General features: G+C 35.1%; 1 protein-coding gene across 6 annotated transcripts in view; it reads right to left on the bottom strand.

Moving 5' to 3' along the window:
• ADGRB3 (adhesion G protein-coupled receptor B3) overlaps nt 1-26,552 on the bottom strand; it is a 446,706-nt gene that overhangs the window by 148,481 nt on the left and 271,673 nt on the right. For all 6 annotated transcript variants that reach the window (XM_066547462.1, XM_066547459.1, XM_066547457.1 and 3 more), the window contains exon 16: nt 26,096-26,139. In XM_066547462.1, the coding sequence (XP_066403559.1) occupies nt 26,096-26,139 (44 nt within the window). The remainder of the gene's footprint in view (nt 1-26,095; nt 26,140-26,552) is intronic.

Consider the following 26,552-nt stretch of genomic DNA (forward strand, 5'->3'; position numbering starts at 1 on the left):
TCTAGGGAGTTGGAGACAGGATTGGAAGTCAGAAGACCTTTCTCCTGAGTCCCTGCCAGCTACTGGAGTTTGTGGAGATATGAATTCCCACCTCTGAAGGACTGACTTCTCTCCTTGCTGGAAAGAAACCATATCTGAGGAAAAGATGTGCTAAGAACCAGGGCCCCAAGGGCACTGGCAGGACATAATGTCCCTGCCCTGCTACACTCCTGGGGTTCCCCCACCTGACCACATCCTCTCACCTGGGCCATCAGCTCCTGCTTCAGTGACACCACAGCAGGACTGGTGACCAGCCTCTCCTATCAGCCCTACACCCTGACACCATGAGCAGAACCCTGCCTGTACTTTCACCTTGCTGATGAGAGTCTGAAACATGAAGCAGCAGCGAGAGCAAACTTTAATGCTGTTGGAAATAAATCAGCTTCTCAGAAAGGTAAGCAAAGCAATAGAAAAAGACAAAGCCTGCCTCATGATTTCATATGCTGAGGAATGGTTTAGGTGATGCAGAAATAATGACTTTACTAGGCTTCAGTGATGAAAGGAAAATATTAAAAACTTATAAGTGCAAGAAGTCACTGGAAAATTTCTTACAGATAATTATTATGATGTCCTTGGACATGATGCTTATTTTTCTGTTCCTGACATAAATAGAACATAATAAATAATAAGGAGAAGGTCAATGCAATGCATCATTTATGTTGGTTTTAATATCTGGAGTCAAGAAAAAAAATAAAGTCGCTTTAAAGCAGCCTGAATATATGTGCATTTTATGGATCTTAGTCAAAAGGGTGAAATACACCCACATATTCACACATAACACAAACACACTTTTTTTCTAATTCCAGACTGACTTTTTAAGTACCTTCATTTTACTGGATGTAAAGGGTTTGGGTATTTTTTGTGATTTCTCTGGTATCCCTAAATTAATTTACCTGGTTTTCCTTCTAGATACACAACAGCATCTTCTAAACAGTCACACAGAGTATTTATTGCTTTCTGGACAGGGAGGGTAGTCATGATCCTAGGGATCCTCAGGAGGGAAGCTGGCAGTCAGCTGGTGAATACACAGTGAATTATTTCCTGAAAAGTCATGGGAACTTAAAAAAATGTTAGTTTTCAAGACTTCCGGCTTAATATAAGAAACCCAAATAATTTAAGATGACTCTTGTCTGAATCACTGCAATGAGTATGTACCTACTCTTTGTGGCAAGGAAGATATATTTTGTATTTTTCTGTCTGCAGTATCTCACACAGTAATTGTGGCAGAGAGAGAAATAGAAACTGAGAGAAAAGAATAGCTATTTTTTCAGTGTTCTGGTTCTGTTGTCTTAATGCTAAGTGGTGTAACTAACTGGGATGAAGCTGTGAATTGCATTTATAAACACAGAGGATCTGGAACATCAGAACAGTGAGCATTTATCAGAGAGGCAGACCCAAATTAGAATTGCACCTTGAAATATAATTTCCAAACAAGATTACAATTGCAGTCTTCAATACGCCGTGAGAGGAAGGGAAGAGGCAGGTGCCAATCTTGTTACTCTTGCAATCAGTGACAGGACTTGAGAACATGGCATGAAGCTGAGTCAGGGGAGGTTTAGGCTGGATATCAGGGAAAAGTTCTTCACCCAAAGTGTGGCTGGGCACTGAAAGAGGCTCCCCAGGAAACTGGTCACAGCACCAAGCCTGGCAGAGTTCATTAAGTATTTGGACAATGTTGTGAGGCACATGGTGTGATTTTTCAGGTGTGCTGTGCAGGGCCAGGAGTTGGACTCAGTGATCCTGGTGGGTCCTTCCCAACTTGGCATTTGATATGGTTCCATTCTATGATTCAGTGAGAATTATCAGAATATGTCTGTCTTGCAACCATGAAATAGCAGCCTATGCCAGCCATTATCTCACCCTAACTTACAAATATAACATGACTGCCAGTATGGTACAACTGCTTAAGAACGACCCCAGGCAGTTAAAGTGCCTCAAACTGCGACCTGCCATCACAGCCAGGTTATTGCTCATTTATCCAGGGCCACAGGCAAGTGAGGTATTTGCTCCTGTCTCTCAGTGCAAGCTGTTTTTGCTATGAGTGGCCAATGTCACACTTTCAAGCTCCTGATTGCAGTGGAAAGATGCCCATAATAAAGTAACAGTGACATGAGCAAAAGAAATGCCACTTGCCCTTTGGAGAAACTGGGAGTGGAGAACAGAGTTTTAAACCTCATCAGGATTGATCATTACTGACTTTTCTGAGCTAATGAATAAGGAGAAAGAATTAAATCTATTGTAACTCAGATAAGCTTCACCTGACAACTGAGAACCTCTAGGACATGCAGACAAACAGGCCATATATCTGTGAACTGAAGCAGTAAAGGCCTCATCTCAGCACATTGTGGTTAATAACATTCCTGGTTTCAGAAAAAAAACCCCAACAACTTAGGGACTTTTTCCTTCTACTCCCACTCCTATTCTCCACCTCCCACTCCTGACATATTATAAGAAAAATCTCAGACACATGATGGAACAGTTGATTTTTTTTCCATGACCCACTCAATCAGAAATAAAAGAAGTGCCACTGGTAAAGCACCACAGTGTATAAGCAGCAGAATAAGCCTGAGTGTCTTTACCACAGTTGAGGGAGACACTATAAATGAGCCTGTATAATCCTTCTTGTCATGTTGTAGAAACAAAATTCTGCACAAGAGTTTGTTTTCTTGGATTTTGTGGGAAGTGGATAACAAAAAAGGATAGAAAAAGTGGCCAGGAAGTGAATTTCAGTTCCATGAAAAATGTAGAATATAAATGTAACCTATCAAGTAGACAAAGTTAAGTCATCTTTCTTTCTGTCACTTTCTCACAACAAATTATGCAATAGAGAAAGAACATAAAAATCTCTCTTGTAGACAACTATGCAGAAATACTAAATAATTCACTAGATTGCTCCAGAAGACCAGCAGATGATGGCAAAAGAGAAATACCTTCGCATTTTCTCAGTGTGACTGGAAAAAAAAATATAATGCACTAAATCTGGATATAGCTCCACTTATTTTTAAATAGGAAATGAGGAACAATAATAAGAATTACTTTAGTACCTCTCAAATATTTTGAGCATAGTTTATTACTTTGCCTATGTTAAAAAAACCACTAGTGTTTCTCTAAATGAAATTTAAATCCTCATTGAATGTGAAAAAAGCTGAGAAAGATAAAATGTCTTGGTCAGTCTCAGTCCACATACTTTAGAATTAATTGCCATTCTCCTGCAGTTTATTTAAGAGTGTAGCTCTAAATCATGGAAATTATGTAGGAAAAAACCCATCTATTTAATTTAATTATTAAAAAAAATTGCATACATGTTGAGGATTTAATAGGACTTCAGTTCAAGAGAAACAAGTTCGAGGAAGTGATACAAAAGTGCCATAATTTTCAGAAGGAGTTGCCACTGATGACTACTGAAGAAATGAGTCAATGATTGCTTAATGAATTCCTGCTTTTATACTCAAGCCAAGCCGTTTGATTTACTGGTTTGTTTCTCTTCCAACAATATAACTTTGCCGTATAGGCAGAAACTCTTCAAGGGAGAGATCATCATACTTGTGAAACATTGGATGTGTGTTTGTACAGGTCCTACAACAAATCTCAATCCCTTCAGTTCCACCTAGAGGCACGAGTGCACAACAGCAGCAGAAATCACCCAGCACGGACGGACGGACTTGCGCAGGAGTGGGGGACAAATGAAATGGCTAAACCATGACAACATGATTTTTATGGATATGTGTCCTTTTGTCACATTCTCAGACCCAGCTGAAGTTTTCCCTGTGTTAAAAACATTTATAAGTCTGTTTCTGGATAGAGCCTCTTGTGGTGGAAGCATCAGAGCTGACCTGCAGGTGCTCCGCTCTCATTATGCGGTCACTCAGACACGTGGAGTGTGTAGGAAGTGACCCAACTAGCTCGGGATGGGACACATCCAAGCACATCCAGGTACATACTCGAGCAGAGAGGAAATCAGTATAACCACCATTTCCTGAGGTCAGTTTGGTCAATCTGAAGGGTCCATTTGTCACAGGAAGTACACAGGTTAAAAGATCTGCTAAAATACGCCTTCAGAATGATTTGGTTGAGGATGTCTTTTGTTCTATATATACAGAGAACTCTGGAGTCCCTAATCTCCTCTGGATTAAACTACTGGAAAGGAAAATGTTAAAATGATAAAGCATTTCTGTGACTTTTATGCCTGTGAAAAACATAAATTTTATGACTCCCGGTTTTCCTGTACTAATATCCAGACATACCATGATCACTATAATACCCTTTTGAATATTGTCTTAATGATATACAATTAATGAGCTGCCAAATGTACTCGAAAATGAATACTGAAAACAGTGCTGAAGTTCACACATATTTGATTACACTTTGGACATACTCAGCACAGAGTTTACAGGTCACACTCCCGTCTGATTGGGTCTGGTGTTACTTGGCAGATTTCAAGTTACACTTTATTATAGCATATGAGAATGCTCCTCCATATCTATTAAAACTCATTAAGCCAAGCATTATTACTGAAGACTAGTAAATAAATTAAAAAGGAGCAATTTCTGCATAAAGCCACGTCACTTATATTTGTCGTATTTCCTATCTCTTTTATTAGTCTTCTGTATAGTTACTTCCTGTGGAAAATGGAAGGACAAGAGGTATTTCAATACTTTTAATACTTGACTCTTTGCATTTCAGTGTTTGTACCCTCAGCAGAAGTAAAACAGCTGTTCCAGAAGCTTCTCATGCAAGGTTTCTCCCAGAGAAAATTTTTCACGTACATCTGCACAGGTGAATAATTTTTTAGATCTGGTAAAATTTTTCCATATCTTCAGTTTCAATTGGAGAAACTTTAAGAATGAAATAATGTCTCTACTTTTTTTAACGTTAATGTATGATCACTAAATCCAAGATTATTTCACGTAGGTAGCTGTTTTGCAATCAGTGCGTTTATTACTTGCCAAAATCAACTTTTGAAATGGCAAAATACAGTGTTTAGTTCCCTAATATGAAAATTTCTATAAGCTCTGAAGTGTTGATATAATGAGGTCCCACCATTTGTGCAGTACAGTTCTAAGTCATATTTATCTCCCTGCTAACTTTAAAATAGCCTCATCGAAGGTCAAATCTGACATTTGTATTTAAGAAGTATATCTAATTCTATTTCATTAGAAGATCCTTTACCAGCTTTTTCCAAATCAATTTTGACTCAGATAGATTACCACTTAATTCTTTGTCCTCCTCCACATCATTAAAGTGCAATATTGAATCCATGTGCCCTACTTTTGTCACTCATGCTCAAGAACATGAATTCAGATTGGAAGTGCTGTGCAGAAAGGGTTACTCGATTTTCTCCATTCTGAAAGAATTTGTTAAATCTTGCAAAAGAAAGTCTGAGAGATATTTGAGAACAGCAGATATATTCACCAGAAGAATAATGACGGAAAAGAGTGGTTTAACCTGGGTAACACTGGCACATAGACAAGTCACAGTCTAACAGGTTTTGTGATAGAGATTTTATAACCAAACATTACCATATGATTGCCTGCCAAATCTGCTTGCAGTGATCCAGGAAGCCCTGTCCAATCCTGCTAGACACACAGTGAGAAAACACCACGACAGTGCTGCAATTGGACTCTCAGTGGTACTTTGAATTTCCACTCTTTCTTGCATTATTTTGTAAAGACAACTGTAGTACATGTTAATTCTTTTCTGGGTTTAATTTCTTCAAAGATGAAAAAAAATTGAATTAATGAACCATGTACAAAGTAGCAACTTACTGCAGTAAAACAAATGTTGGGTGGTTCAAAGATGTATCTTTATTTCTGAAGAACACTTAACTGAAAGTAAACTGGATTATGCTATTGCATATGACCTGAAAATCCAAATCAGTCCATCTTGAAGTTTCACCTTAACATGGATAAGGTGAAAAGTTATTTTATCCTCTGCAAACATTTAATGCAATAAATAAAGTTTTAAGTGTGGTGAAATTTCTTACATTTGAAATTAATTTTAGGAATAAATATTGTACAGTTTAAAAATAATTTATCATAGAGAAAGTCCACTATTAATGAGACTCGGAACATCTGGATTCAAAATTATTAAAAACTCATTTCACTGGCACCTTTGCAACAGAAATATATATGTTGTAATTTAACATTAGGACTGTTCTAACACCTGAAGGTGTGTGGCATGCATATTTGCATAAAAGTGTATGAAGAAAATAAAAAGTGAAAGCTGAATATTTGTCCCAGTGAAAAAATTTCTTTGACTTCACTTTGGAATAGGTGTATATTTAATTACAAGGTATTGTATGTTCTTGTAAAATTCAAAGGGTAAGTGAAAAGAAAGTGGTACATGGAAGCATAATACTGACTGAGTAATTCTGTAGCAGACAGTGCCAGAGGCAGTATTGTAAGTAGAGAACATCCACCAGAGGAGATAGCCACAGTACTGGATATTTTCACAAGAGCTAGAAAAGACAAATTTTGAATTATTGCCTTTGGGTCATGAATTTTCAGTCATGTACTGCATGTGGATTTGTACACATCAAGAGGTTTTGGGGGAAGGAGGCAGGAGTATAAAGGTCTGCTGTTCAATTAAAAGGGTTACAGCATATGATACAAGCAGACAAATTTGGATTCTGCCTTTACTTGCCTGCTAGGTAGAGAAAAAAAGCCTGTGTGTTTGGAAATTGGTTTAAATGCACTTAGGTGGCAATGGAGAAGGGATGGTCTACATGGAGATATTATTTGACCTTCCCAACACATTTAATGCACAGGTTTTCTACAATGTAGATAGAAGATACAACTTACTGATGTTCAAATAAATATTTCCAAGTCAAGTGCTTTTAGTACTTTTTTAAACAGACTTAGAACTAAATTAATAAGAAAAAAAAAAGAGGAGAAGAAAACTTTAGAGTAATCCAAATTCTTTCCATTTATCTGCTAACAATTTCCACTTTGGTAGTAACAGTCCAGATAGTGGTCTATGAAGCATGGAGAGCTGAAAACTTTTCAGAGTACCTCACATTAAAGGCTTCCATCCATTTCTTTCACCCTCCTATTATGTAATAGATTTACATCTCATCTCTATATCTGAGGGTTTTGCATTTGGGGAGTATGGCTGAGTGGAAATAGAATAAAATATTAGGAGAAAAATGATACTTTGGCTACATAGAGATCTGACTTAATAATTTCTACATTAATAAATGGAGAATATTCCTTGACTCAAAAATATGTACTGGGTACCTTAGATATTCCATCATTTAGAGAAATAGTTATATTTATTTAAATCTACTCTTCTGAGTTGGGAATTATGCACTTTCTGCCTTTATGTTATAGTTCTACTCAACATCTTGTAAGTTACAGTGACATTTCTGCAGTTGGCTCTCTTCCTGCAATTCTCTCTCTCAATAACAAACTCCAAGCCCACCAGCATGATGAAGTATTTTGCCTGGTCATTTTCAATTTCTATACTAAGTTTCCATATGGCATAATAATAGGAAAAGAAAAGACATTCCAGTATGATTGACAACCCCAAAAAGTCCTAGTTTGGAGAATATATTCAGCTATTGGAATCACTCAGAACAAATGAAACTTTTAGCCAAATGTTTTCGTAGTGGTGACCATAACAAAAAGATGTGATGTAGCCTTGAAAAAGGGAACAGTATCTTTTTTTTTAGGTATTTATATATTTCAGAGGAAGTGACATTCAGATTAAATATATTGTTTATCAACAGGAAAACTTGATAGATGAATAATATACTTTTCTCAGATAATAAATCGACAGAGTTTATTGTAGCTTCTGGAACATCGCAGAATTCAAATAACTCTTTAATAATAGGAACCAGAGAATATTTGTTCTGAGCATCAGGGCACTGATGTTTAGCACTGTCTGGTTTACATTAACACATGCTTAAACTAGATCAGAAACATTGTTCAACTATTTGAATTCTCACAGCTTTCCAAAAAAAAAAGACAAAGAATAAAATAAGTATCCATATTCTGTGAGTGAATATAGATGTAAGCTAAAAAATTGCTACAGAAAAGTTAAGAAAATGAGGAATACAAACTTTCCACAGAAAAAGAAAATTACGTGTAGCTACTTGAATGACAGTCTTTGCTTGGATTTTTCTCATCCTTCCTTGAATATATGAGCAAAGAGATAAGAATTATAATTTTCATAATCTATTAGACTATATGGTGGCACAACCATTGTGTATTTCTAATGAATGAACCAGCTTTAGTCTATTCATGTACAATATGGGGAAAGAAGTGGCCTATGGCAATGCTCATTTTATATATGTCTAGCTTCATTTTTTAATAGGTTATGAATTTCAGTCAAACTGTGAAATTAAATTTTAAAAATTGTTGGACTATTGCAGGCTGAAATATGCATGTAGAAAAATGAGCAGATCTGGGTGTATTTTATAGAAGAGATATAACATAATTTTCTTGAAATTATACTGGAAGATTTCAGAAATGCAACATGAATTGAAATATCAGGAAAAAATGCTTACAGGAACTTTTGCTGATCAGGAAAAGCAAAAGTATATTTAGTACTAGCAATGGACTTTAACAGATTACTTCTTACAGAACTGCTGACTCAAGAAGTTTTCAATGTTTTCCTGCCTGAAAGTCCCTCTCTATAAAACCTCATCTGTCCAATTCCACCTAAGGGTTACTTCAGAGATTTTTTTGAATGTCCACAGAGTGAACATAGAAATAAACTCCAATATTAAAGTAACTTTTTTTAAACTTCCAAATTTCCCTCTGAAGTCACTGTTGATACTCTGGAAAATATTTGCTCAACATTTCCACTGATTTTATGTGGAAGACAGAGAAAAATCTTATGGTATAATAAATTTCTAACTTTTGGGTCCTAATTCACATCAACTTTCTATAAACTGCTTCCATTTCTGCTGCTCTGGATCAAAGACTAAAGGAAGGCAGGCAATTTCATTGTCCACATGCAGCATCTGCAGTCAGATTCTTCCTTTGGCAAGTCTCATTCCTGAATTTAAACACTAACTAGGACCACTGACTTTCTGACTGGGAGACCTCACTCCAAAACAAAAGAAAAAGCCCAAGCAGACAGATACCAAATGTCCAACACGATTGCAAAGTGTGTGTACACATAAGCAAACAGTAAGTTATATGACCAGTACTTAGCAAGGTAAAAGTTGATGTTCTTTCAGTGTTAAATGCTAAATAAAATTAATTTATTGAAATGCGTAATATTATTAATATTATTAATATTATTCACATATCATAGTCCTAATCTTATGCCATAAGCATGTATAGTTAAGAAATTACTATGGCCCCAAAAAGCGTATTTAGTTTTATTTTAGTCTCAGAAAGAGTGTTCCTTTGCCATACTATAGCAGTGATTCTTCTCGGGAAATAATGGCTCCCGAAATAACTTTAGTTTACAGAATCAGAGAAAGCTGCCTGTGCTGAGTTTTTCTATCACAACCAGGCAGCTACCAGTATCCAAACCAGCAGCTGAAGGTAGTGTAGAATATATTGACTCCACACTACAGTAGACTGCAATGACAAGGTGTAGAAAAAGTTTTTAATTATTATTTTTCCCTTTGCATCTAGATGTCTTGGGAGATAGCTGGCATCTGTAGTGATACTCGAAATATTGTGATCAATGTTACAGATCACTGGATGGGAAAATCAAGGAAACTAGAAATAGCAAAATGTGGGATGCTTCTTGGTAAGTGTTATTTTGCAGTTCATCACAAGTCCAACATTGAAATGTTGCCATTAGTCACATATACTTGTTGCTGTTTTTATGCACACAACTAAGGCTAAAAACTGAAAAAAACATCTTCCAAACTAAACACCACTATAATCATCTTGGTTTTAGTATTTTCCCTTCTCAAAGACAGGGTTTTCCTCCTTACTTTCAAAACCACACAGAATAGGGAAACAACAGAATATATAAACCAAAAAAATTTCCTCTGCAAGTTTGCATCTCTCTGTACACATATGGGAGAATCCAGAAGATTTGAGCATATATGATGGAAAACTTAAATACGTCTAGTTTTATTTGTAACAAAGCATATCAAAATTTCTAATCCCATGCTGAAGACAACTTCAATTGTGCAAGATTAGAGATGATCTTGAACATTGCCCCCTGTAGATTTCAGATAAGGATATGTGTTTAATCAGTCTTAATCTAATACTTTGGTGAGATGTGGGTCTCGAGAGAAACTGTGAAATCAGAAAGTCACATATGAAAATAATTACTTACTGAACTAAAACATCAGAATCTCTTTGAGTTTAATCCAATTTTTAGAAGGCACTAAATGCCTAGGAGGAAAATGCTCAATTTGCATCAGATTTGGACTGATTCTAGCCCAGTGAAACTGTTGCTGTGGGGTAGGCCTTAAAGAGCCATGTGTTTAAATAACATGGTAATCATGGCACTGAAAATAAAATTTACTAACCTGAGAGTTAGGTGTTTAAGTTTCTTTTAATAGTGAATAGGTATAGTTAGCTGCTTGAGGGCAGAATTTTCAGCAGCTTTGAATAAAAGACAGATAAATGAATCAATAGAAAAACTGCAAAGTGAAATGTTAAGAATTCCACTTAGTTAATGCCTACAGGGATTGACACCTGAAACCACTTTCCATTCACAGATAACAGCATCATACAGATAACTGGCTCATTTCCTTTTAAATAAAGCTGCCAGAAAGATACAAGCAGTGTTGTCCCAAAACACAACTTCAAAGAGGGGAGCCCTGGATATTAGGTCTTCATCAGATAGCAGGAGTTCACAAGCATCTTAACTCAGGGTCTGCAAATTCTGGATTGAAGATCACTCTTTTTACAACCTGTTGCACTGTGCTGCAGTCTGCATAAATATAATATATAAACATATTATTCATAGGGCCAGAAAATGACAAATAGGCAGACTATACTAACCAAATGATGATGTCTCTTCTCTGGAAACTATGGGACTCCTGCTTCAGGGACTTATGTACATTTGACACTACAGAACCCCTGAGAGTTCACATTGACTCAGAAGTCGTGGGTTCAATATCTACCTCTGAATTCTTACTTTTTCACCACTGTTGAAGTTAAACAAGCACATCTGGGCTTAAGATTTCTCATTTGTAAAGTGGAAATTATTTTCCTTTTTAAATGGCACTGACAAGGGCTAGCATACCAGTATCATCTTAGCAGCAGCAGTACCTCTTTTACCAACAGAGACCTCTTACAGCTAGGGAGAGTGAACTAAAGAAAATGTGCAAATTCAGTACATGAGGAATAATCTTATAGTGTGCAGCTCTGGTGCATCTTTACCAATTCTGTGAATTCACTCCAAAGGGAAGAATTATTGATTGGCAGAAAAGACACCCTGGACTTTTAGCTCTCTGACTGAGGTTTTAAAGTGAGAACTGGCTGTTTGTCTGTTGTTTGTTTGTTTTTAGTCATAAACCCATCCAAAGTTAAATGAAAGTCACTGAGAGAAGATATGACACTTCATAATGCCATTCTGATGCAGACTATTTTCAGAAAAGTGCCGTATTTCTTTTGCCCTTATTTGGACAAAGGTTTACAGTGTATTAAATTAAATGTATGTATTGATGAATTTAAATTTTGTTCAAGGGCATCTAGATGTCTTGCCTGGAGTTTTATTGAGGAAGGAAGTGTACAATTAAAACAGAAGATGAAGACTTCAATGGTCAGATGGTCAGTAAGACTACTACAAATTATTTTTTCCTGTATAAGCATATTTCAGTTATAATAAAAACAAAAATTAATCTATCTCTTTATCAACTGGGTCTACTCATGTCTACTTAAACTACTAAACTTTTGGATGGCATCACTGTTCTCTGTTCTTACCTGAGAAATCCTTTTTAACACAAGAGTACACTTGGTATTAAACGTCCTATTTTCTTTCTTTTAAAATTTAGCTACAGTTGTACTGTGGCCTTTAACAACCTATTGAAGTTTTCTTTCAGCAGATAAATGATAAAAGAACTCCCAGTTCAACAAAGCAGGAGCTTAAATTTAGGTAGACAATCAGTGCCAATAATTTGACAGACAAGCTCATTTAATATGCAGATAGCAAACTAAACTCACATAGATTGAAGGTAATGAACCTACTTACATAACTAACTGGAATGTCTGCTATATAGCATTCTCCTATATTATGGTTTTGGTTTACATTTTTTCACTAAAAAAATTAGCAGTAGAGGCTAATCTGCTCTTCTCATAGTTCATGGAAAAAAATTGCAAGTGTCATTGACATAGTACTTGTAAAAAGTTTTAAAATTTTCACCCAGTTGGAGAGCTAGTTGAAAACACAAGGAACATTATCTGCAGGACTAAAAAATTACTTTATATGTCATAATTCCAGAAGATTGAAGAAAAAAAAGCACAGAGGCTAAAGTAAAAATAACTTTAGATAGATATTTCTAAGTTACCTGATTGTATGCACAAGAGCAAAATAAGTAAATATTGAATTATTTGTTAACCAGAACTTTTTTTCCTCTGGAAAGAAATATGATCCTTATGTTATTCATTGCCTTTTACCACTCAAGTAACTGCCTGGGAGTTTCCACACGTTTCACTGATTACATTATTGTAAAGGGCAAAATATCCCTCAGACTAAAATTTCATTATTTTTAGACATCCTTCTGGAAAGAATGCAAAAAATGTAATAAAAAAGTGATTTAATGATGATCAGAATTTATGTCCTGTACAGCATACTGAAGAAGAGACTAAAATATGAAGTTTAAGTGAGAACTGAGAGCAAGCAAATTCCAAACATGATAGCAATTACTCAGTGCATGGTAGAGAAAACCAGTTTTGGAACATTTATAAGACACAATTCATTAAAGGCTTTTTATAATACATCTGGTCATGTTTCATTGTTAATTAGTTTTCTTGCTATGTAGTCCTATTTGCTGACATAGGTAATCCCTGCTACCAGGATGTTTGCACCTAAATGGGTTCTACTTGCAGGTGTGAGTGCTGTCTTATAAAATGAATTTCAATTCACATGACAAAATAACAGCACCATATCAGTGGATAGGGGAAAGGGGAGTGTGATGTCAGCCATTCAGCTACAGCTTTTATGTTTTAGAGTACACTTTAATTAAGAAAGGTTAACAAGGTTATTTCTCAGGTTTTGGCCTCTAGGAAATTATTTGAGAAGCAATCAAAACCATTGAGTTATAACTGGTATTAAAAAAGTCATGGGAAGTTTGTAATCTTAATTTGTGTCACAATGCAGAATCAGACTAGGTTTTCTGCTTCACAAAAGTCAGACCATCTCACTGTTTAAAAAATACAGCAGAGGAACCATGTAGCCAGAAATGTTCGCCTGAGTCAATCTTAGCCTGTATAAAGTCATTAATGGTATATTGTGACAGGAATTAAAATCTAAAAAAAAAATCTGAAAAACTACCTAAAACCACAGAAAATGTTGTGTTGCAGTTCAAAAAAAAAAAAAAAAAAAAAGGAAAAAAATCCCCACCAAAGGAGAAAAAATCCCCATCCCCACCAAAGTGTTGTCACATGTACGAAATCCTAGACTTGTTCTCACTTCAGTAACACAATAATTTGTTCAATATCAATTGTGGCATTCAAAAAGTTATGCAAGATTATGGTGAATATCAGACCATTTCATTTAACAGCTGTTATAATGATAATGGATTGACTGTGTACCACTAAAGCAACTTCATTGTAATCTCTGCTTGTTAACTGTGATAACATGATGGAAGGCTAATAATATAGTAAAGTTCTTTCACTTCATAAATAGGTTTGTAAACAGGGCAGAAAATGCCCCAAAAATGCTATTGGGAACATAATCAACCTTGTAGGACCACAAATACACATTTTTTAGTATCTTACCCAAGTGTGGAGAGAAGGCAAAGCATTATTTTATTACATCCTGATTCTCACTACAAACTATGTGTTAGAAATTAGACATTATGTTTCAGAACATGTCCTATTCCTTATGAGGACTCATTTCTCCTTTTATTTTATTCAAAAATGCCTATCAAATTGATTTGATATTAACTTCACCCAATGTATTGCCTCTCCTCTGACAAGACACAGATATTTTCTATGTTGCCTTTGGAGGATGCTTCCTTCATAAAGTTACTGGTTGTCACTATGTCCTCAACAATGAATTTACAAAGTTGGAAAATTCCTATCTCTAAAAACTAATGGCATAACATGTTAATTTATTTCTGAACTGCTTTCTTCTATACCTAGTTTTGTGAGTTCAATGTCAATAGCATATATTCCATATTTTAAATTATGCTTATTATTTTTACACAGCTTTATGAGATCATTATTTGTAGTCTGATGGTCAGGGCTGTCTCCTGGAAAGAAAAAGCTGTGAGAATCCCTAGTGCTCCACAAAGACTTTGACCGTGGGTTATTTTACAAAAGGTCATCCTTATCTCTTTATTAAGTATGTGTTTATCCGAAGGACATAATTTAAAAATCCATATGCTGAGGTAGAAATTTATATATAGTGTAGAATTCAGTCTGGTATTGAAAATTCTAAATATAAGTACCTATAGGTATGTAAAATTTTTAAGTTTCCATTAGTCAAAGGACATCTTGCCAGTACAGTCTATAGGGCCTAGAGGACACTTTACCTGTATATGGTACCCCATGACAGTGGCACTTGCTGCTATAAACATCTGAGTGTTTTCTCAATTATGTTGTTAATTCTGCTGTTAGTAATTGATTAAATTTCCTACTAAAGAAGTACTACTAAAAAAGCCTTCCGGTGCCTTCCCCTGCTTTGAAGGTGTATTTTCTCTTATCTTCTGTACATATATACTGAAATTGTTCTACATGCTTGTATTAGGGTATCTAAATTGAGGCTTTCACATTAACCCTCAAATTTAAGGCATATTCAAACACATTAACATATCCAAAAAAATACCTTCTCTTCTACAAAACTAAACAGAAAAGAAATCCAGAAGAGAAATTATTAAAAACATCAGCTTTAAAGTTGACCACTGATGACTTATACTTCAAAATCAAATACAAGTAATACCAAAAAAATTATTCACTTCCCCAGAACATTGACCTGGGTTTTCCTTGGTTTTGTGATATTTATTTTCTCAGAAACAATTGGATTAATCAAAGTAAACTGTAAAGGTCTAGTCAAACCTTAGCATTAGTTGTATAGGTTATAAAGTGACATTTGGATAATAGTTTGAGCTGGCAGTGGCACAGAGAGGTTGTAACAGAAGGGTATCTCTAAAACAGAATGCCCAGCATCTACAGAAACTCCTTACACAGCAGAATGTGTCAGCAAATGCCTTCTCACCTCACTCCCAGTTCTCCCTGGCTCTTCCCCACAATTGTCTGAACAAGCAACTTCCATGTTTTCCAGAGATTAAGATGGTCTTTGTCTGGGATTTCATCTTCTATCATTATTCTTAGATAGCTGTGCATCTACACACTAGTCTTTCATAGCTCCTTAAAATGACACACAAGAGATGTTTCTATTTTTGCAGGAAGGTGAGAATCACATGGGTCCTTTCACAAGTGCTAGACATATTCTAGACTAAAGAAAGACAGGTAATTCTGGTGGCTAGATCACAGGGTTGTGGACCTAAGAGCACCTTGTTCTCTAATTTTGGCTGAAACACTGACTCACTATATTTAGAAATCCATATATTTCCTTGACTGTGATGAAAATTTTTCTATCTACTAGAAGAACCTCAGAGGAAAAGAATGTCGTGTCTAATCACATTTTTCTTGTGTAAATCAGTTACAAAAATATGAGGGCAGAATAGTCTGCTTCAGACAAAAAAACAAAAATAAAACATATTCTAACAGTCAACTGTACAGGCAAAGTAAGTAAAGAAAGATTAATGATAGACACATGATAGATAGATAGATAGATAGATAGACAGACAGACAAAGAGAGAAAAAAGGGTGTTTTTGTAGATTTAGCATTGCCTTTCTCTTGCATTTGCAACAAAGCAGAGGCAATATACAAGAGGTGTTTGTCATCTAATTTAAGATCAATATATGTTCTCCAATATAAATTACATTGAGAGCATGTAGAACCTGACATCAGATAAATATACATTGCAGTATACACAGCATGCTTTGCTGTATAATAAAATAAAGAAATGGATGTTTAATATTTTTAATTGTACTTTTTGAGGGGGTAGTGGTAAATATTTTTACATGCTTTATTCCTCAAAAATTTTACTCTCTGCATGTACACAGAATGAAGAAGTATGTGTGTAAGCACACACAATTGTGTACCTAAAACATCAGATGTTTGGCTGTCCATTTACAAGAAAAAGTGGCAGGGAGGGGAAGAATGGGCTGAAGATGTGATGTGCATAGAAAACGATACTATCAACTTTCTCCTGTGCATGCTACAATTTTCAGAGTATAAACTGCTTAAAAAGAGATTAGACTGCTTCCTGAATGCTGCTGACTCTTGCTCTCTTTTAAGAATTTCTCTACTAGCTGCAGGGCACTATATTGGCTAAATACAATCAGAAGTTGTGCAAATGAAATAATTATTTTTTGTTTTAAGCAATTTTGTTTGTGTTATTATCTCATACTTTATATATTTATTTTTTAAGCTATTTTGATGTATTAAAATCATGGCTTATTTTTGTGAATAAAGATTAAAACTGAGCAGGTATCAAAGAAGGCATCAAAGAAGTACACACACTTTAAAAAAGACATTTAATAGCTCTATATTTCAATCAAAGTAGCAATTTTGACTAAGTATAAACTTAAAGGATTTGGTTTTAAGTCTGGTCAAAATAATGAACTCTTTACAGGCTAAGCATACAAACATATCAGATTCATTATAAGCAGTGATATTATTTTTCTAGTTCTCTATTGCTCTACATGTCAGAACATGCAATCCCTTAATTATTGCCATTCATGTTGATGGAACGACTCCTGGATTTGTGTCAATACCTGCAGTGTGATTCTAGTTCTATTTTCCAAATCCATTTTTAAGCCTGGGCCATCTAAGGATCTATTAGTGAACTTGACGTCAGGATCATATTCATGTTAAGTCATGAACTGACAGTCACATGATGACATTTTGATGAATGTTTTTGTTACATGCAGAGATATTTTGCTTTGCTTCCATAGTTATGGGTAGATAGAACAGAAAAGACAACCACTAGAAATTGCATCATTAGTATAACATGTAGCATCAAGAATTATAACGACAGCCTGTGAAATTTAGAATTATATTATGTACTCCATTACTTTGAATAATAGCACGATTGCAGAATGTTATTCCCAGCACATGCACTTGAATGTATATGTATATTATACTTCATTAACTAGCTATACAGGAAATTTCTCTTACTCAACATTATCAGAGAAGATGATGATAACATTAAAAAACCATCACAACTACACCATGCTTTCAGCTAAAAATCTATTTAGCCATAATCTAGCAGCTATTCAACACAACAGTTTTGGTTTTCCTGTGAAATTACTTTGCTTGGAGCTCTTCATCTAGCATATTACCTTCCATTTAAACTCACTTAAATCCTGATATACATTTGTATTATTCTCATTAAGGTCTGGCCACCCTGCATAGCTTAAGCTTAATGAAAGATCTTCTATTCAAATGGATAAGTTGTACAAATGTTGTCCCTGCAATCTTTAAATAATTTAGAATTCAAACTAATAAACTCACAAACATTATTTTTATCCTTGTTTCTAGTCATTTCAGCTTTATGGCTAATTCAATTCATATCAGAGGCCACTTTATCAAATGCAACATTGCCTTCAAATGTTTCTGTTTTAAAGGAATTAAACCAGCCTAGCTTATGGGAGAGAATGGTAAGTTGAGTTGCATCCTCACTAAGTAGAGCTGGATTGAATTAACTACAGTAAAAATATAGTATATGGTAAACCTCCTCCATGTATAATCTGTCACAAATTGTCAGATAAATATGAGTTGATATATACACATGTTATGCTTTCTCTGTGCTGAGACAGAGTACATGATGAAGTAGTCTTATTTAATGACTTGATGTTCCTTTGATCTGTTTATCTGGTATGTACCGAAGAACTGCTTATACAGGATGAGATTTACCCAAGGAAAAAAAATGGAATGGAAGCATGGATATCTAAGGGAGAATCAACAAAAAGATATCAAGAAAACACTGTATTCTATCTTAGATTTTGTAACATGATGCAAGTGCATAGCTACTACTTTGCTAATCTTTCAATGTATTTTTCTGAATATTGGGACACTTCAAAGGCTGAAAATCTTAAACCTGTCTTCTTTATCCACTCTACACTGAATTTCTTGTCTAGTTTCAAATTCTGAAAACGTGATTCACAAAAACAACTCTATATTTTAACGACAACGGCCTCTGGAAGTAATCCACACAGAATTTTTTTTTTTTTGAAAGAGTTATTTTTTACCAAATAAGCCTTTTTAAAATTTTTAGACTGAATACTGACCAGATTTTGTCAGTGAGGAGATACACATTGATTGACGTCATGAACAGGCACGTGAAGGTCTTTGCTTCCCTCTAGTGACTGGTCCAGGAAGAGATTTAAACTGAATCTGCTCATCTTACTCAACTTTGGCTCAGAGATTCAGCAAAAGATTTATTACATGTAAAGACACGTGAGAGGTCAGTGAGACACTGATACAGCATTAGAACATGTGTATTTGTGATAGAGATTGGTAACATATGGCAGACTTACACTGGACATGTGTTTGACTGGTTTTGATGTAGTTTTTACAGTTTTATCAGGCAGAGATAAAATTTCAATGTTGACAGTTCAAGAACAACTGATAGAGTTGGAAGATAACCTCTAAGATGAATTTTAAAACATAATTTCAAATATTTATTTAAGATCATTTTGCCAAAAACCACTTGTAGTAAGACAGACCAGACTTCAATGAATTACAGGATGTTTGATTTACCAGAGGGATTACTTAGTAATTCAGGAGAATTAGATATACACATTTTCAAGTAAAGACAAGCAAACCTACACTCTGCAAGTGTTAAAAAATACATTGTATGATATTGTATTATATTGTTCTTATCATATTACTACAACTACCTATATTTATACCAGTTGTAATTCCATTTTATTGGGCTTTTTTTTTTTTTGTACTGACTGCAAATAAATTGAAAAGTAACAAATAATATGATTTACTTATAAGCAATTTTATGCACATGATCTGTACCCCTATTTTCAAAGGAATAGGTGCACAGCTCTTCTCACATGGCCAAGCAAATATTCCCCAGATTATTCAACTTCTTTGGTGGCATAAGCAGGTTTTACTTTTATTTAATGATGGTATAATACAAGGACCTTTAGTGCTTCTGCATTACTTCTGTTGGATAAACAGAGCTAAATTCTCCAAAACAGACAACAGTCCTGAGATCATCAGAATGAATGAGAAAAAAAAAAAAAAGAAAAAAAAAAGAAGGAGAAATATAATTATAAAACTATTCAAACTTCAGAGATCTGCTTCATGGCAGGAGAATGATATTGGCTTTGAGAAGAGGTAGGGAACATTGTCACATAGGACTCAGGAATTTGGAACTCTACCATGAGTGAACTTGGATGAACAGCTTTGCTTTCATCATGCTCTAGTTTCCCCTAGATGTAAACCAGGGAGAATGGTATGAACCTCTATGTTAAATTGCTTTTAAATTTGCAGGTGTAAAAACTTTTAAGAGGTACATGACATAAATGAGAAAGGTTGCTAAACTTTTGCAGTTTCAATTGTGCTATTTTGTACATTTGAAATCTGTGCTATTTGGTACACATTGTTTCCTTCTACAAGTCAGCCCAAGGCCAGCACCATGGTGGATCTCCAGATCCTGTTTTTTGCATTTCTTGGTGAAGTTTCATTAAGAAAAAAACAATTGCATTTTATTTGACTTAGTAAGATACATTAATTTTTCTGGAAACCTGGATACAAAACCAAATTATGACTGATTTTTTCCTGTAGTGAAGCTTATTCAAACTGCTTAATTATCTTTTGTCCTCATTATACACTAAAAATCTGTCAAAAGTCCAATTATAATTTCTAAATTTGATTATGAAGATACAATCACTGGTTCTTTTTAGTTACAGTCCAGAATTTAAAGTGCCTGATATTACAAGACAACACTATTTTTAGTTTGTGAAAAATCTACATTTACATAACAGCAATAAATAGCAATTGAATTCTCAACAAATGGAGTTGATTAATCACCCTGTAAGAATTAAAAAGTGAACTTATTATCAGGAATTAATTTGATTTCTTTTTTTTGTTATAAGTCTCAGTACACCATGTAAGCTCTGTTCATGGCCGTGTAGGTGTTAGTGAAGAGCAGTGTTATAAAAAACGTACTAAATTATAAATTCCTCCCATATATACTGATTCATTTTGTGTGACTTAAGGAAAGAAAATTTTGGTCTGACTCTTTTTCAACATAAAGAAACTCCATTTATATTGAGCAATATTTCAGAATTAATTTTCTACATTACACTATAATCTTAGCAGTTTGTGAATTTAAAAGTTTTTAAATTTAGGTCTTACATGGCTTGCATGGTTCTTCACTTGATCTGATCTGATTCAAATCAGTCAAAGCCTTTTGGCTGTCTGCAAAGGAGTTTGGTCAGGTTTTTCATCTCATACTGTTTTAATGAAAAAGAACATGATTCTGTAAAGTCTTCCAAGTCTTTATGCAGGACTAGCAGGGATACAATGTGTAGGGTGCTGTTACATAGGTTCCAGTACGGAAAGTTCTTCATGAAAACGGGAGTTCCAGGAGGCATTTATCTTTCAGCTTCATTAATGAACATAAGCATAGAAACTAACATAGAAAGAGAGTTTTCTGCCTTGAAAAATGTGCCAGGAGTAAAGTCTGACTGTAAAGCTGGACCAACAAGACTGACTGCAGTCAGTGGAAGAAGCAAAGCTTTATCTGGAATGTACTGCCAAACTATACTTACTGTCATTCAACTTCCTCAATCTCTTTCTGGGGACAAAAGCAATATGACTGTGAACTAACATAAAGTAAGGAGAGGGGAGAGGTTACTATTAATATTTTCAGAAGAAAATTCTGACTTAGGATATTCTAATGATTTGATGATTAGTTTGACACATTTTGAAAAAAGTTATTATGAGTTGTCAAACCTATTTTCAAAGGTTAAAAGGCTAGGACAAAAAAAAAAAAGCCTAAACCTTTATTGGTCCATTGTGCTAGTTTTAAAAATCAAAGTGGAGAGGAGAGAGACATAGCAGATCGGTGTTCCCTGTAAATTTTACCACTGGGCAACAAAATGCATAAGTTGTTTGTTGGTGTGCATACAAGTTTACATTGAAAAGCTGATTTGCAGAAAATTAGCTAGTAGACTCTCATTTATTGGACTATTTCTCCAGACTTGTATCCAGGGACAACGGGAGAAAAAAACCTAAAAGCTGTAGGGGATAATTAAAAAAAAAGTAATTGTAAACTTTTTTTTAACCCTCTTTAATGGAGGATGCAAAAATATGTCTAGAGTGTAATCAAAATTTATATAAATGTATGCATTTTGTCATTTTGCATATATGGGTATTCATACTTTCATATAGCTTAAGGGTAGAAAATCTAAGCCCCTGCCCATGGAAACTTGCATAGCAATATGGAAAAAAAATAGAGCAGATGTACCACTTGTCCTAATCTGAAACTGAACCAGGTCAAAATTCTTGCAATATTAAAAATTTCAGCTAATTGCATTGTACTTCTTCCAACTGTATAGTCAGCAGGCACAAGCTATTATGAGCACACATATGGTCAAATAAAGCACTGCCATCCTGCTATAACACCCTTCTGCAGCAACTGGCAGAGAGAGCTTCAGAATACTAAAGCCCTTTCCTGATCCAGTTCTGTGAGATGTCATGCTGCACTGCATACAGATGTGGAGAACATCAGCAACAACTGACGGTCCTGTGGAGAGCACATGTGCCCACATTATGTCCAACACATTTCTAAAAGAACAAACATCAGCTGCACTATTTTGCTCCTCAGTTGGTGACTCTAGGAACTGCCATGTGAGATATCACTTCCACTCTGTGGCCCAACACATCTACCCCACCTTCCCTGCCCTCACTGCAGTGGTGATAGCTGAGGGTTGCATGTGAGGGAGGTACTTCCCACATTCAGTACTGTGGCACCTTTCCAGCCTCCTACTGTGTTTTGAATTCTGCACCTGGTTCAAGATTCCAGGGGCTGGGTCCTCTAAGACAAATGACTGATTTTGTCAGGCCAAACTTTCATAGATGCTAGAGATCCATTGTGCTCCTTTTGACTGGGATAGAATTGATTGTCTTCACAGTGGCTACTATGGAGTTATGTTTTGGATTTGTGCTGAACAATGGGTTGATAATATAGAGATGTTTTTGTTACTGCTGAGCAGGGCTTACACAGAGCCAAGACGTTTTCTGCTTTTCATGCTGCCATGCTAGTGAGGAGGCTGGGAGTGTTTGGGAGGCTGGGAGGAGACACAGCCAGGACAGGTGACCCAACTGTAGGTTGAAACTGTTTTTGCTGTCTCCCTATCCTTTCTTGTTTTCCTCTCCAGAAAGCTAGGAAGGACAAAGAAAAGCTTTCAAGTTTTGTTTCAACTTAAAATCTTTAAAATCACTTCTGTCGTGCTTGTACCTGACCAACACCTTTTCCTTCTCTTTGTGGACTGAGACTCTTGAACTAATGGATCACAAACAGTTCCTGACAGTGGGGATTGTTTGCTCATGCTAGATAATGCAAACAGAAAAGACATAAATCTTTCTGATTTTTTTTATTGATTGGTTTAAGAAACTGAATTGTTTCTCCTTAGAATGTTAAGTAAAAATATTCCAAGAATTTTCCTATGAACTAGATGGAGAAGCATTCAGGATCCTGAGATTTTACTGAAGGCAACATCTGAATACATTTTCTGAAATGAGTAGGTGAAGTTATCACTCATTTCTGAGGGGAAAAAATCACCACTTACATACAACTGGTGCTACCAGCTTTGTGTAGGGAAGCTGGAAGTATCAAAGGAAGCACCAAAAATCATAAAAAAGCCTGGTTTCAATCACCACAGAGAGACGTGCTCTGTATTTTGGGATAATAAACTGAAATAAAATGTTGCATTATTGGATTGAGTTCAATACATGATATATTATTTTGTTCTTTAGTTCCACTGTCTGGATATTGCACACACATTTGACTAGATGCCTACAGATGGGGCACAAGGCTGCCAGCTTGATAAATGGGAATTCTTATAAAACATAATCAGAGGGAAGAATCATCAAATCTCATAGAAAGAATGGATGAAAACTACTTTTACTGAAGTTAGGATGACAAAATTGTCACAGATACCAATGGCAGTAGAATAAGTTTGATGATCTGGTGTGATTAAACATCTCAGAGATCCAGAACTTTCTTCAAGGATGGAAGTTAGAGAACTAATCATTATTCAATCTCCTGAAATCATGTCCAAATCCAGGTAGATAAAGCCTTCCTTGCTGCTGGTGAAGTATTAAACTGACAAGATCAGTGGAAGTAGTATCATTTACCAAATGTGAATTTCCAATGCAGATAAAGGTGTGGGAGAAGTGGCTAAAAAGGTGGAAAAACCCATTAGAGGTTGCTGCTGGCTGGATACCAATGATAAAAGCAAACACAGTTTTCATCTGAAAACCACTTAATTTAAAACACCTGACTCATGACAGACTATTGATTAGTTAAGCACCCTCAGCTAAAGCAGGCTACTTTTTGTTGGGTTTATTCCAAAACTCTTGCCAAGTCCTGGTTATGCAAAAATTATCCCATTTGGAAGGACATGAGTACATCACAGCTCTCTAGGATTTGCAATGGGAATTAGGCTATTAATCCATCAAATCCAGTTGCCTGCTGGTGAAGATAACTAATTCCTGAGACTTAGAAAAAGTAGAAAAGTAAAAGAAAACCAAGCCACGAAGAACCCAACATAATCATGAGCACCTAACTAATTGCATAGTCCTCTACATATTTTTTGTTTAGATTTATAAATGATAGGAATTGAATCAGCATTACAGAACTTTCATGATTTAAAAACTCACAGAGTCAAAGTTTAAATTATGAAATATTCCTAACCAAATACAAATACAAATACAAATAAAAATGGTTCAAATGAAAAAAGAAACAAAATAATAAAAACTACAAAAATATATTTTGAATAAGCTAAGAGAAGAGATATTCTCCAGAGGGATGGATGAAAAAAGTATAAGTTTGCTCTTGCTCTTGCACCATCTGATAAGAGATAATATCACATTCTCAAAAAATATCACACATATATTCTCAAAAGAAGCGACACTGGTGTACATGCAGACCTTGCTGCATCACATCTTATTGGGAATATTTCAGGGCTCATATCACTTTAAAAAATGGACAAATCTCCAAGAACAACCCCAGTCTTCATATTTTCTAACATATTCAATATCTAATATTAAATAATATGCCTAGAAAAGATATCCTTCAGAACACAAAAGCACATATTTCTCCCTCAAATCCTCAGACTATTTTATGTAAGCTTTATCTAAATTTTAGATGTTTCACAAGTTTACTTTTCAATCTAGATTCCAAATCATATTGAAAGCAGTACATATATGTAGCACTGAACTTCTCCATAAAAAACACTAAGAGAAATGCAAAACAAGTGGCAAATACAAAATGCATTTGTTTGCAACTACTTCACACATTCCTCCCAAATACCTGAATAAAATATTTTAATCACATTGTTAAATATGCAGCATGGTGTTGGAGTTTTTTTTTAGCAGTCTAATTACACTCAAATGTGCCTTTGATATTCTGAACTGGAACAGTGAAATCAGAGCATGTGCTCTAAATACACAGTACTGAAAGTAACTCATACAAAAAATTATAAACAAAGCACTGTATCACTCCTGTATAAGCAAAATACTGTGAAGAGAAAACAAAGAATGTGGTCCAAATCTTTTGCATTTTATGTGCTCCTAATAATACATAATAGGAAGTATGTAGTTCATTCCACAGATTTAATGGAAATTGAATACTATGATGTTACTGGCAAATTATGATTCTTTGCAGAGGCACAGACCATGGTACTACTTGTATTTGGAAAGATTTCTAGTATCATGTCCAAAGTTTCACATTTCTGTACTACAATGCTGTTTCTCTGCCATCAGTGTGCTGGTGTAAATCCAAGCTCAAGGATAAAAACACTCACAAAGTCACAAAAATCATGCAATTCTAACACTGTAGATAAGTCTGTATTGTAAGACATATATAATATACCTGGATAAGAAGTACAACATCACCTTTAAAAAACAATAACCTGGCAACCATATAGGGATCCTTCTTGAAGCACTTAATCTGCATCGATGCAGAGGTCACCTTGACCTTAATGGGAAATTTACTGTGAAAGATTAATGCAGCTGGATTACAACTGCAAAAACTTGGGATCAATTTTAAACCACAGATGGATTTTACCAGTTTGCTTTCTTAGAGCAACATTTTATTTTTTGCTATAGAAGGGAAACAGATATTTATTTTTTGCTATAGAAGGGAAACAATTTTATCGACTAAAAATGCAGAAGACTAATAGTAAGATTTCACTGCTTAGTATACAGCCATTATTTTAATGAACTTAAATGAAAATTTGAGCCTACTAAAATGAAGATTGCTGTGGGGATCACACTTGAAAATTGTATTTCTCCCTGCAGTAACAGAAATGGCAGTCTTCCTTAGTTATTTGTCTCATCGTTTACCCACTTGCCTGTTGCTCAGCAACTACCATGAAGGAACTACAGTCCTTAGCCATTCTAATTTTAACTTTGAAAAAGTGAATTAAAGTTACTATGTGAGTAGTCTCTTTCTGGTGAGATATTGCAGTATTTCAGTTTTTATATCTGCATAAAGGAAGCCAAGTGACTGGAGAACTCAGTACTTCCAGTCTGTCAAAGGTTCATTTTCTCTGTCCTTGTATCAACCCGTTTACTGACCGACTATTTAAATATTGTTAGGTACTTCATAATATTTGAGCTATAGCAATAGAAGCAAAAAACTGTCACTTACATTCTTGAATCATCCCACAGCACACAGTAGGGATTCAATGTGCCCTAAGAAGAAAACAAACAGACCTATTAGTTACCAATATGCAAAAATATTTGTCATGCTTGACCTAAAAATTTGTTTGGGTTTCCTCCTACAAGATGATCCTCATACTCTGATGAATTGATGCCACTGAAATGGCAAAAGCTTAAGGTTAATTCTTATAGGATATTCTGAAGGCACTTGAACCTCAGAGCAGATAATATGTGCATTCTCTGCTTAGATAAGGAAAGCATAAAGTTGTCTATTTGGTATATCTTAGTGGAAGTAAAATATGAGATAATAGTTAACCTGTTAGGAGACTTGTCTGAACATTTCTGTTATTTTTAGAGGAAGAACTTTAGACCCCTTAGGAACTAGGATGTCAAAATCAGTAATGGATTTAAAAAGCTTAAGCATATGTGGGGCAAAATGTCTTGAG

This window comes from Molothrus aeneus, chromosome 3, assembly GCF_037042795.1.
Source record: "Molothrus aeneus isolate 106 chromosome 3, BPBGC_Maene_1.0, whole genome shotgun sequence".
Lineage (NCBI taxonomy): Eukaryota > Metazoa > Chordata > Aves > Passeriformes > Icteridae > Molothrus > Molothrus aeneus.